This window comes from Rhinatrema bivittatum, chromosome 1 (assembly GCF_901001135.1).
Source record: "Rhinatrema bivittatum chromosome 1, aRhiBiv1.1, whole genome shotgun sequence".
Lineage (NCBI taxonomy): Eukaryota > Metazoa > Chordata > Amphibia > Gymnophiona > Rhinatrematidae > Rhinatrema > Rhinatrema bivittatum.
In genome coordinates this window covers 88,154,757-88,168,888 of record NC_042615.1, presented here as the reverse complement: position 1 = coordinate 88,168,888, position 14,132 = coordinate 88,154,757, and the positions used below count along the sequence as shown (strand labels likewise).

General features: G+C 43.5%; 1 protein-coding gene across 1 annotated transcript in view; it reads left to right on the top strand.

Annotated features, from left to right (window-relative positions):
* Positions 1-14,132, top strand: part of NEK1 (NIMA related kinase 1) — a 328,757-nt gene that overhangs the window by 66,650 nt on the left and 247,975 nt on the right. The window contains 1 exon segment of the mRNA XM_029573804.1: positions 8,637-8,794. Within this exon segment, the coding sequence (XP_029429664.1) occupies positions 8,637-8,794 (158 nt within the window).

The following is a 14,132-nucleotide window of genomic DNA, read 5'->3' as shown; positions in this document are numbered from 1 at the left end:
AGGGCGGTGGAACAGAGAAGAGTCAGCGTGGAACATCAACAGTCTAGAGGCCCGGGCAGTCCGATTGGCATGCCTTCGATTTGCTCACAGACTGAAGAACAGAGCAGTCAGAGTGATGTCCGACAACGCCACCACGGTGGCATACATCAACCGTCAGGGCGGAACCAGAAGCCGACAAGTATCTCTGGAGATCGCCCCACTGATGGCTTGGGCAGAGGCGAATCTTCAGGACATCTCTGCTGTCCACATTGCCGGGAAGGACAATACCACAGCAGACTTCCTCAGCAGAGAAAGCCTAAATCCGGGAGAGTGGCAGCTGTCACCCACAGCCTTCCAGATGATTGTGGATCACTGGGGGATTCCGGACATGGATTTACTGGCGGACAAGTCCAATGCTCAAGTACCCAGATACTTCAGCCGCAAGCGCGACCCGTTCTCACACGGAATCGATGCCCTGGTCCAGCCGTGGCCTCCAGGGACTCTGCTATACGCCTTTCCTCCGTGGCCTCTGCTGGGAGCCATCATCCACAAGATTCAGAAACACCAGGGCCTAGTTCTTCTAGTGGCACCAGACTGGCCAAGAAGACCCTGGTACGCAGACATGAGAAGACTACTGGCAGGGGAGCCTCTTCCCCTGCCTCCTCTCCGGGACCTTCTACGTCAAGGTCCCATCCTCCACGAGGATCCAGCTCAATTCTCTCTTACGGTCTGGCCATTGAGAGGGCTAGACTGAAGAAAAGAGGTTACTCGGAGCCCGTGATTGATACGCTCCTCCGAGCTCGTAAGTTTTCCACGTCCCTCACCTACGTAAGGATCTGGAGAGTATTTGAGGCATGGTGCGACACTCACGGCACCAATCTACATGCGACCACAATCCCTATTGTGTTGGATTTCCTGCAGGATGGACTTCAGAAGGGTCTCTCCCTCAGCTCCATCAAAGTTCAGGTGGCTGCGCTGTCTTGCTATGGTCCCAGGAGGGATGGCAAGACCATCGCCAAGCACCCAGATGTTTCTCGCTTCCTGCAAGGAGTCAAGCATATTCGTCCGCCACTAAAGTGGCCTGTGCCCTTATGGAACCTCAATCTTGTTTTGGATTTCCTCGCGGGATCCACCTTCAGACCCCTTCGGGGACTGTCTCTCCGTTCTCTAACCTTGAAGATGGTGTTCCTATTGGCGGTATGTTCAGCACGCCGCATCTCAGAGCTACAAGCACTGTCCTGCTGTGATCCCTTTCTCAGAATCACTCCTGAGGCTATCCATCTTCGTACGGTTCCCTCCTTTCTACCTAAAGTGGTTTCACAGTTTCATCTTAACCAAACCGTATCCTTGCCTACCACGGCGGGTTTGAAGAAATCTGAAGAAGGGCGTTTATTACGCCATCTCGACATTGGCAGATGGCTGCCCAGATATCTGGAAGTGACACAAGAACTACGAAAGACGGACCATCTGTTCGTCCTGCACAGCGGGAGGAAGCAAGGTGAAGCGGCCTCGCGGCCCACCATCGCCCGCTGGATTAAAGAAGTTATCAGAGCAGCTTACGTAGAGGCTGGGAAGTCTCCGCCTCTACAGGTCAAGGCTCATTCTACCAGAGCACAAGCGGCATCCTGGGCGGAATCCAGGATGCTGTCGCCTGCAGAAATATGTAAAGCGGCGACATGGTCCTCCCTCCATACCTTTTCCAGGTTCTACCGTCTGGATGTCCAGGCTAGGGAGGACTCAGCATTTGCGAGGGCGGTACTACATGGTCCTCAGGCAGCCTACCGCCCAGGCTGGGAGTAAAGCTTTTGTACATCCCATTCGTTCTGAGTCCATCTGGCTACACGCCAGGAAATGTTGAGATTACTACCTGATAATCTCCTTTTCCTTAGTGTAGACAGATGGACTCAGCATCCCGCGCAGCTGCCTGTATACATGGGTTTCACCGATTCAAGGTAAGCCATGTCATCTATTTCCATAAGAGCGTACACTCTACCAGGTGTCAACGCCTTCCGGTTGTGAATGCTGGCGGTCTCCAGCTACTATCAATCGGTCAGGGGAATCCTGTTTTCACTTTTCACTGAGTGTCAGTACACACATCCATAACAGCTTTTGCAAGGAAGATTACTGAGTTGCTACGCTTCCTGTGGGGATATATATACCTCATGCTGACGTCAGATCCGTCTCCAACTGCTAGCACGCGGATACTATCCCATTCGTTCTGAGTCCATCTGTCTACACTAAGGAAAAGGAGATTATCAGGTAGTAATCTCAACATTTCAAATTCTCTCTTTGCCTTTCTTAGCTTTGCTTTGCACCAGACTTGCCAGTGCTTATACTAGTTCCTGTTTCCTTCATTCAGATGAAAGGAAAAAGATTTTATGAAAAAGATGTTCTTTTGGCTAGAATAGCCTCTCTCACCTTGCCTTTTAATCATGTCGGCGGTTGTTTGGCCTTCCTTCTACTTTTTTTTAAAATGTGTAGACTATATCTGGTTTGGGCTTCCAAGATGGTATTTTTAAACAATGTCAAATAATACTCCTTTCTTGAAGTAACTATACCAATATTATATATTTAACACAACGTCGACTTTTAAAGTTCTTTAAGTTTAAGTTGATTCTTAATTAGAATGAAAGTCCCAACTTTTCTATTGAAATCTAGTGGACCTTCATAACACCCCAAGGTATATGAGCATCACTGCTCCATTTTCAAACCGCTGAAGGGGTCATCTTTATTCATTGGTCCAGACTAGATTTTATAGTCAAGATTATTTTTAAATTTGTTTTTTGTACTTTGTACTTTTTTCCTCTCTTTTTTTATCCTTGTTTTTTAATAACCACATGAAGTACATTCAATTTCAGGGTATATCTCTTATCAAAGCACGATTCCAAAGACCAAATAACATTTGAATTCAGGGTACTTCCCTTAGATGGATATCAAAGCACGATTCGACATGATCACGTTTCGCATTCCAGCTGCTTCAGGAACCTCTCTGATATCGACTTCCACTATTTCAGGAACTATTCATGTTTCACGGGACTGTTCTTCTTTTTTATCTTGACGGTATTTCTAAAAGACAAATCTTTATCACAGCCACATCTCTGGGATTTTACTTTTCATACTCACTTAGTTGGTAAACTTACTAATCCACAAACATTTTACTGCGTCCTCACGGCTCCAGAGAAGTATCCTTACTGAGCCATATTTCCCTTCCTGCTTATATACGCATGCCCATTATCTAATCTATGAGTGGTCAACCTAGAACTATGCACAGATGATTTTGATTAAATTCAGAAACAGTCCATGCGATTTCTCGATTTAGCCCATAGGGAGAAACTGTGAGTAATTGAAAAATCCATTGTTGTTCATGTTGCCGCAATTGTTTTACTCTGTCTCCTCCCCACCAGTTTTCAGGAATATAATTCCAAAATTGTCTAATCATATGTCCTCAAATTTATGCTGTTGCTCTAAAATTTATGCTGTTGCATCTAACGGAGCCTCCATTTTCCCTGTTTTTAAACAGCTCTTATGTTCAATTAGTCTTGACTTTATTAATCTTTTTGTCATCCCGACGTAAATTAACTCACAAGAGTTACCAGAGAATTTTTCTTGTCAAACCAGCTTTGTGGTATAAGCAATTTTTTTGCCCTTGTTGGGATGACAAAAAGATTAAAAAAAAAAAAAAAAGAGAGAACAGCTCCATGAAACATGAATAGTTCCTGAAATAGTGGAAGTCGATATCAGAGAGGTTCCTGAAGCAGCTGGAACGCGAAACGTGATCATGTCAAACCGTGCTTTGATATCCATCTAAGGGAAGTACCCTGAATTCAAATGTTATTTGGTCTTTGGAATCGTGCTTTGATATCTGTTTAAGGGATATACCCTGAAATTTAATGTACTTCATGTGGTTATAAAAAAAAAAAAAAGATAGAGGAAAAAAGTACAAAGAACAAATTTTAAAAATAATCTTGAATATAAAATCTAGTTTGTACCAACGATTAAAGATGACCCTTTTAGAGGTTTGAAAATGGAGCAGTGATGCTCATATACCGTGGGGTGTTATGAAGGTCCACTAGATTTCAATAGAAAAGTTGGGACTTTCATTCTAATTAAGAATCAACTTAAACGTAGAGAAACAATGTCCATGCCCGATACGATATAAACTCTTAACTTTGCAGGTGCTCTTATCAGTTTTTCCTAACCATTTTCTTCACGTTACCTTTCAAAAGGGAGACTATGATAATGTCATCACAATAGATTTCTTGCAAGCATCTGTCCACCCTGGAGGGTAGAGCCTTAGCATAGAAGATATTTCTGCTGGTGCTAGTCAATGATGTGGGGCTGGAGATAGACCCTTGGGCTGAGGTGGGGTTGACTCTACCCGTAGGAAGGATCCTATGGGTCCCCACCGTTGGCAGGTGGAGTGGGCTGATGGACAGAGGCCGGCTGGCACTTCACCAATACCAACCCTCATTCCCTGTGGGTTGAGCCTTTGGGTACCGGGGCCGGCTGGGCTTAGGTGGGCCTCTGTATGTCGTCGTCGATGGAAAGGTAGAGAAGTCAGCCCAGAGGCAGCAACAGCAAAGCTGGGAAGTTTGTACTGGACAAGGCGGAGCCCCGGAGACCTGGGGGCCAATAGAACCAGAGTCAGACAGAGGGCGACCGAGCAAGAAGAAGCCGACCCTGAATAGGCTAAGTCCAGGACGTAGACTGAAGAGATGTTGTAGAGCAATCTGGAGTCAGGGCCGGTGGCAATCAAGGAGCGGTGGCAAGGCAAGCCTGAGGTCTGAGCAAGGGGAAGATCAATGGCGTAGTCAGGCAAAGCAGTGGTCTGGGCTTCGAGAAGATCAGTAGGGTGGTCAGGCAATGCGGAGGTCCGGGCTTGCAGAGGATCAGTAGCGTAGTCGGGCAATGCGGAGGTGCGAGCTTGCAGAGGATCAGTAGCGTAGTCAGGCAATGCGGAGTTCCGAGCTTGCAGAGGATCAGTAGCGTAGTCAGGCAATGCGGAGGTCCAGGCTTGCAGAGGATCAGTAGCGTAGTCAGGCAATGCGGAGGTCCGGGCTTGGAGAGGATCAGTAGCGTAGTCAGGCAATGCAGAGGTCGTGATCAAGAAGTCAATCTGAAGAAGGGCTAGGAATCAGGAACGAAGGAAATCAGGAACTAGAACTTGCAGGGATCAGGAACCAAGAATGCAGGAGAATCACCAGGAGGAAATGAAGTACACGACCAATGTGGAGACAGTTTGCAAAGGCGACTATTAGGAGCCGAGCCCAGCCTTAAGTACCAGAGCTTCGGCAATATCATCATCCGGAGCCGCAGCCAAGTTCCTGCTGCAGGCCCTTCATAAGTGACAATGATGAGCGCACGCACGCCTATGGAGAGGTGTGGAGCAGCGCTGAACGGTGGAGTCTCTCAGCAGACCATGCGGAGAAGCCCATCGCAGAACACAGAGGTCTGGAGCAGAAGCTGGAGTACCGGGGGTGGCCCGATGACAGAACCAGCGGCCCACCACCACCAGAGATGTGGAACTAGATGCTGGATTTGGCATTAATGCAGCCAGTGTGAAGTGTGCCAAAATGCAGTGGTTCTGAGGTTGCAACTTTGGCACCCCTGAGCTTGTACTCTGCATTGCCTAGTGATGATGAGATCATATAGGTGTCAGAGGATATGTTACCTCTCCTTCCAACGCAGAGAGTTCTTCATCCAGTAGGAACTCAGCTGATGGAACTGGTGAAGAATTGTTTTTGTCTCTTTAAGCCCAGAATACCAGAGAAGGAAGTTTGAGCTTTTCCTGGAGGAACTTTTCTTGCATAGCGGAGCCCTAGAAAGTGCTGGGGAGATCCATACCTCTCCTTGAATTGCTGGCATTGGATGTAAATCTGCTTCCTAACTTAGCTGATTTTTTTCCTTCAAGGAAGCTTCCCCAGGACTTGGAGGGGGAAGAGGGGTTTAGTTCACTCTATTCCTACTGGTTCTCTCTCCTTAGACAATCAGAAATCATCTCACTGATCTCCTTAATCTTTACTGGGGTTCTGGCTCAGTGTCCCACCGTAATAAGGTGAAGAAGACTGTGCAGGAATTCCTTCATATCCCCTGCCCAACTTACCATAGTCTACATTGCCTTCATAGGATCTCAGTTATTGTCACTTTCTTAACTAGCTGGCAAAGACATTGTCTGTAAATCTGAGTAAGGAGTAGGACCTGAGAATGGATGTTTTTGTGTTGTAATTTTCTACAGTCTCCTGCATAATCTTAAAGAGCTACAAATGAGAATCTGACAGGGTCCCATGTCATGCTTTCCAGTAGCATGAAAAATTAACTTGAAATACAGAGTCCAAGCTGTTCCAGGTTTTGAGGAAGTCCAGCTACCAATTTGCTCAGTGGTGGTGGAGTCTACGTTGAAGCCTCCTGGGAAGGATCCAAAGGCGTTGGAAGCCTTTGGAAAGAAAGCATTTAGGGTTCTATGGTTAGCACCGGGATTATGGTGCAGTATTTTCACAGTTGCATGTTGAAACCTTTGAATACAGAAGACCCCAGTAAAGCAAAATTTAAGCATGCCACAGAGGAGTGTGGGAAACATCCTCTCTTCTGCATGAGGCAACACTGTGGGCAGAACTTTGGCAATATCTATAGGAGCCAGGACGCTCACATGGCTACAAGAGATTTGAGCTTCATGATGATATGCACACCTGTACGTCCTACTACTATCTGGACAGCATGTCCTAGAGAGACAGTAACTTTGAACAAGCAGTTCTGTGCAGCCTGTTCACCCTGTAGTCCACTCTCCACTGGTGGGGTCTAGGTTGTCTGTTCAGTAGCTGTTTTACAATGCAACCTTCAGCTTGGGACTCCCATATTTTATGGCTGATTTATGCCTGCTTGTCGACAGAGAAAGCAAGTTTACCTGTAAACACAGTTCCCCATAGGCAGGGTAAATCAGCCATACTTAATATGTGCCCACCTCCCTGAAGAGTTGACTGCCTCAATTAAGCTCTGAAAGAGACTGTAAGGGAATCAAGGGCCAGTGTTGTACACTGGAACTCCTGTGCATACTCAAACTCTTGAGATCTGGCTCCATGTCTGTGCCATCAGTTGACATCACCCATACATTATAGCTGATAGGCTTCTCCTGGGACAGCAGGATATATTTCCACAGAAAAACAAACTTTTTGTCTGTCCTGTAGACTTAATGTAAGTGAATGGTTGGCACTATTGGCCTTGCTTGACCAGTTAATTTGGCTGTTATGCTAGTACAATGTACAAGTAAAAGGCTTTTTATTTTCATATGCTAAAACTTTCCAATAAGACAGTTTTGTAAATAATAAATATTGAGCTCTGACTGTGCCTGGATCAGACAAATATTAGTACTCCTGAATCTCTTAGCAACCTTCCATGCAAGACACCGAAACCTCCTCACTTCTAGACTGAGTGACGTAGGAGTAGCAGATCTGGCCCTGGTCTGGTTCACATCATTTCTATCTAATTGCAGCCAGTCTTTTGCACTGGGAGAAGCACTTTCAAAGCGTCATGCTTTCTCCTGCAATGTACCTCAAAGTTCCATCTTGTCATCTACATTATTCACCATTTATGTTCGCCAACCCATCACTGTCAAATTGTATACTATTTTTGTGCCATCGACATATATTCAATTACTGATTCCACTCTGTGTGAATCAAAACTCAGCCTTTGCCAACTGCTTAAGAAATATTTGCTATCTGGCTACATCAAAACAGAACAAAGATGCTATGGATTGGGGGGGAGGGGGAGGAGACCCAGCCCACCTCCCCCTCCCAAAAGTGATCCTTGATGGAACAACCCTAACTTTCAGCTCCAAGTACAGAACCTAGGCTTTATGCTAGACACTCAGTTTGCCACCAAAGCCCAATTCCAAATAGTGTCCGAAATTAGCTTCCTTCCCCCCCCCCCCCCCGCCTTGAGCCACCTCCAACCACTTTCTGGATCACAATGCCTTTGCTATTGTCCAATGTTCGGTAATTTCTTGCCTGGACTATTGAACTCCCTCTACGCTTGCATCCCCTATGCACTAAACAGCCATCTGTTGCTCATACAGAACGCTGTGGTCCACGTGCTAGTGAAGACAGACAAATCTGATTATATCATAACCCTACATTGCTACACACTGCAACACATAAGAAGAACATAAGTTACCACTAAATTCAAATTCCTAATCCTAGCCTACAAAATACTCAAAGGCCTGGCCCCAGCTTACGTCAGGAGATCTTACTTTTTATACACCTACTCACCCTTTACACAGCACATCTGGTTGTTTCATCCCCAAGAACAACGATCCTCCACACCAAGAAGACAATCTTTGCAGCTTCAGTCCCATCACTGTGGCACTCTATCCCACTTCACATCACTCTCACCAGATCTCCTATCCTTCAGAAAATTGGTGAAAACCTGGCTCTTTTAATCAGTATTCTGTATATAGCCCCTTAAACTATATTGCACTATTTATATGATATACCTATTTGAGTGATGTTTTAACTACTGTAATCTGTAGTATCAATGTTTATATTTAGCAAATGTTACACTTTAATTTACTATGTTGTACTATAAACAACTGTTCCATCTGTAACACACTTCTGGGAAGACATGTCATAAATGATGATGATTTAGTCTCTATTTATTTATTGCAGCAAAGCGGCCAGCTCCAGGGCAAATTATGGCGGCTGCAGCCCCTGCTCAGAAAATTACCAAACCTGCTGCTAAGTACGGTGTGCCTTTAACCCTGAGAAAGCCTGGGGATGGAGCCAAGAAGTTCCACGAGAAGAAGCTGCTGATCAGACACAGACAGGTGAGGTCAGATCTGCAGTGTACAGGGTTCTGTACTGTTACATGCTTTGTATTCTCAAACTGCGAAGAAGTTTCAGTCATTTTAAAGTACTGTCTGTTTACTGTTCTATTTGGTATGTTTAGTAAGCTCATGTGTAGCAAAAAAGGGCTTAGATCCCTTCAGTTCTACAGCACACAAAGACTTCTGTATGTTTTGATGCCTGTTTTAGCTTTATGGGTTTGTACACGTTTGTTTTGCAATTTGAGTAAAGATTATCTAATTCTTATGTTAACTACCTTGATTTTTATGCTGTCATAGGAATTTTTTTAATTTTTTTTTCTGGTTTCCATGTTTGCTTTTCTGCTGCATATGCCTTGGATGTTGTTCTGTATGAATGAACACTTCCTTGCAGAAAGACATGGTTCTTCCCTCTTGCTGTTTTTTTTGGTTTTTTTTTGTAGTTTTTTTTTCCTGCTCTTGTTCTTCCATCTCAGTCAGAACCAGCCTGTATCGGGCTATGGCACCATGAACCTTCATTTGCAACTATCCGATGTTTTCTCTCCATATTTTTATATTCCCCTTAGCTTACTGAGTTTGGGGTCCATATTCAGCTGCTGTCTTAACTGAACAAATTAGCCAGATAAATTTATCCGGCTAACTTTAGTCTAGTTGAGTAGCCAGATAAGGCTTGAATATATGCCCTTATCCAGCAAAGCTAACTTGATGTGTAGCTCTGCTCCAGAATACCCCATCCTGCCTCTCACTTATCCAGATAACTTTTTAGCTGGCTAAATATATTTCATGGGGATAATGACCTGAAGTCTGGCCACTAGGTGTTGCCATTTGTACAATTGCAGAAACTGTATCCCCCATACCTCCCCCTAGCCAGGTCGGTCCAGAGAGCGAAGCCTTGTCCTCAGAATCAAACTCAGGTATGCTGAGTCACCAGGCTGGTCTCCTTCCTCCCTGTTGTTTGATACCTAGTGGGTGATTGAGTGACCTATTTACAGTCAGTGGAGAGCTGCAGAAATTACATAATTGCATTGAACTCCGCAGACTTTTTTCCTCGGGTGCTTAATAGGAGTCTGTTTTCATTAATAAACTTTCTTCTTTTATCCTGTATTTTTTTTCCAGAGAATTGGTTGAAGTGGATGTTTATAACTTACTTTTTATTTCTCCTTTTAGGGTTTTAGCAATATTTCACCACCTGCTATTAGAGTGAGATCACATGAGGATGCTACATATTTAACATCACCTCACCTTTTGAAAAAGAGTTACTAATCATATGAATGTTCATAAAATGAAAGTGAGCATTTGTTTAAGGTTATACACAGAAAACTGATCCTTTTGTCCTGACTAGAATCAAGTTTTAAAACTAACTTAATCTAAGAAAGTTTTTTTTTTTTTCTTTTACAAAAATCTCATTTGAGATCCTAGATGTTGCACCATTTCTAAGGGAAATACCTTTTATTTGAATAACTACTGTACTATAGTTACATTACAGATTTATAGAATCACAAAAATCTTTATCTTGGTTGAAATGAAAGTCCAAGTGGGTTGTTTTTCATGTTTAAAAATAGGGTCATGCATCCTTTGAGGTTTGGTAATATTGGATAGAAGGACATGGGATTGAGAAATCAGAAGCTTAGATTGAGATCCAAAATCTTCCCCTCCCTAGTTACCTAGGTATTTTTGAATGCCATTTGAAACTGCCAAAATGTGATCTGAAATACTCTGAGATTTTTCATAGAGTCCCAGTTTGTTTTGGGGACCTGGCAGAATTCATAAGTGTCCTGCATTAAAAAGCTGTATCCTGGATTCTGCTCAGCTTAACATGGCATTACATTTGCTTGAAAGCATAGCTCAGATATTCTGTTGCTGCTGGAGTGCTGGCAGCTTTATCCTTTGTAGGAAAGAGGCAAATTTAAAAAAAATGGAATAGAGCTTTTTATGTAAATTTAAAAAAAAAGTATTTAGATGGGAACCAGGAGTATGCAGGAAAGAAGAGTAGCTATGGCAGGATTAGGAGTATGTATTATCATGCAGTCTCCATGATACTGCTGCTTATAGACTTGTGGCCTGGAAGAGCAGCTGCTATGACTTATTTTCCTACTGATCTCTGGGCATTCACACATCTCCTGTAAGGAGAGAGCATCTTTCTTCAAATAAAGAACCAGGTTGCCATGTTTTATATAAATAGGGCAGCAGAGTCTCCTGGCAGTTATGTCAAGAGATGCTGGAAATTTGGCAGTGAGCTATTGACCATCAAGTAATTCTTCAATCCTCGTATGTACCTAGAATTGGCGGACCACCTTAACAGAATGTTTTGACCTCATGAATGGTCTCTCAAACAATCTACAGATGTCAAATTCTTCGAGCTGTGGGGTCTTTGATCTGTTTACGATGGAACAAAACCAGAAGCTCAACCAGTGTTGGTCCATTATTCCAAACAATCTCAGAGTTGCTCAAGATGCTTTCCTCGTGTATGCTTTTTCCACCACTACCGCTTATTGTGAGGACAGTGCTGAAACTCCTTTGAAATCATGGCTGCATGATTCTCATGGCTCTAGCACAGCCCAGACAAGTCTGCTATGTGTAGCTAGTTAGACTTTCACTACATCTTTCAGTTCATCTCAGTTCTGATCCTCTTCTGCTGATTCAAAAAGATGGCAGCTTGTGTCTTCTGAATCTAACTTCCCTCAACTTCCCAGCATGGATGTTGAGTGCAGGATAATCAGACTTTCAGCCTGCAAACCTTCCACCAGGTGCAACTATTTCTTATAGATGGAACCAATATTTCACATGGTATGCCCAGAACAGTTTTGACACATTCTACTGTGAACCTAAGCACCATCTATAATACTTGCATCTCTTATCGAATTCTGTACTGGCTATATCTTCAGTAAGATGCACTGCTGTGCCATAGTATTCTATCATATATTCTCTTGTAGTGAAATTTATGAAGGGGTTTGAAGTAATTTGCATAAACCACCAGTGCCATGGGATCTGAATGTACTTCCCTCACAACTGATGAACCGTTAGACATGGCGTCACTCAAGTACCTCACATGGAAAGTAGTCTTCCTTGTTGCTGTAACTTATGTGCACAGAGTAAGTGAACTACACTACCTGCCTATCATGCAGTTTTTTCACAATAAATTGCTCCTTCATACACATTCAGAATTTCTACTGAAGGTGAGCTCTGCTTTCCACATCAATCAATCCATTGTACTGCCGATTTTCTTCCCACGGCTGTGTGCTTGTGATGGTGACTTCCACGCCTTGGACTGTAAAAGAGCTGTGGCCTGCTATAAGAGAACTCAGCCATATTGACAAGCTTCTCAACTATTTGTCTTGTTTGACCCTGATAGAAGAGGAATATCAGTGTCTGAGCACATTGGTCTATTGTTTCCCAGGTCACCCCTTGAGCGCTTTTTAAAGACTGGTGACACATTGGCCACCCTTCAATCTTCAGGGACAATAGATGATTTTAATGATAGGTTACAAATTTCTAGTAATAGATCTGAAAGAACTCAAAAATAAAATTGCAGAACTTTGGGGTGTAAACCAGATCCTTGTGATTGCTACTCTTTAGTTTGTCAAATTGTCCTATTATATCATCCAGGTTCACAATGATTTGTTTGTTCTTCCGAACCATCACCAATAAATACCATTTCTGGCACAGGTATCTCATAGTAATGATAGCAGAAAAAGACCAAATGATCCATCCAGTCTGACCAGCAAGTTTCCTAAAATAGTAACTGCCACTTCGTGCTGATTACTCCCAAGCCTTATGTTAAGAATAATAATATTTACAGTCTGACATGCTGCTTGAGCATGCTTTGCTTTTGGTCTTGGCTGCAGAAAGCAGTCATGTGCTTTTTCTGTCTGTGTATCTGTACCCCAAACCATAAAAGTTTGGGCCCAGCATTGGCTGTTATCTGAATCTAGTTCCCCTTCCCACCACCTGCCACTGAAGCAGAAAGCAATATTGCAGTTGCACCAAAAGCATAAAGGCTAATTAGTTACATAGAAACATAGAAATGATGGCAGAAAAGGACAAATGATCCACCCAGTCTGACCAGCAAGCTTGTGCTTATGCCAGTATCTGTTGCATTGTGCAGGTTATACTCATCCTTATCAGTTTCCTAGACCATAAATATCAGGGCCTTCTGATGCTGTTTGAATCCAGTTTCCCTTAACCCTTGCCGTGGAAGCAAAGAGCAATGTTGGAGCTGCGTCAAAAGTATCAGGCTTAGTGAGAGGGTAGTAAAAGCTGCATCAGCAAGTTACCGCCATGTTTATTTGTTCCCCAAACCGTAAAAGTTGGGGCCCTCATTGATTGATTGCTGACTGAATACAATTCCTCTTTTCCAACTGCTGTTGAAGCAGAGAGCAATGATGAAATTGCATTAACAGTATCAAGGCTTATTTAAGGGTAGCAACTGCCACACCTGCAAGTTACCCCCATATGCTATTTTCTTTATTTCCATCCTCTAGCTTTAGGAATCTACAGTTTTTATCCCATGCCCTTTTGAATTCCTTCACTATTTTTGTCTTTACCACCTCCCCTGGAAGGGCAATCCATGCATTCACCACCCTCGGTGAAGAAATATTTCCTGACATTGGTTCTGAGTTGTCCACTCTGGAGTTTGATTTCATGTCTCTCAGTTCTATTGATTTCTTTCCAACGGGAAAAGGTTTGACGATTATGCATTATTAAAACTGTTCAGGTATCTGAAGGGTCTATATCATATCTCCCCTGCACCTCCTCTCTTCCAGGGTGTACATATTCAGATCCTTCAGCCTCTCTTCATAAGTTTTCCAAAGCTGACTCCTCACCATTTTGGTTGCTGTTCTTTGGACCCACCTCTATTCTGTCTTTATCCTTTTTAAGATATGGGCACCAGTACTGAATGCAGTACTCCAGGTGAGGCCTCACCAAGGACCTGTACCAAGGCATTATCACGTCTTTTCTTTTTTTTTTTTTCTTACGGATTATTCCTCTCTCTGCAGCCCATGGTAGTAATCCTATGCCTTCAGATTAAAGGTAGTAACTGCCTTTCCATGCAGGTTACCCCTTGCACCCTTTTCTTCATTTCCAACCTTTAACCTTTAGGGATCCACAGTGTTTACCACATTCCCTTTTGAAATCACTTACTGTTTTCATCCTCACCACCTCCTCCAGAAGGTCATTCTAGGTATTCACCACTCTCTCTGTGAAGAAATATTTCCGGACATTGGATCTGAGTTGTCCCCGCTGGAGTTTCATTTTGTGATCCCTAGTTCTACTGTTTCCTTTGACGATTATGCATCATTAAACCTTTCAGGTATCTGAAGGTCTGTATCATATCTCCTCT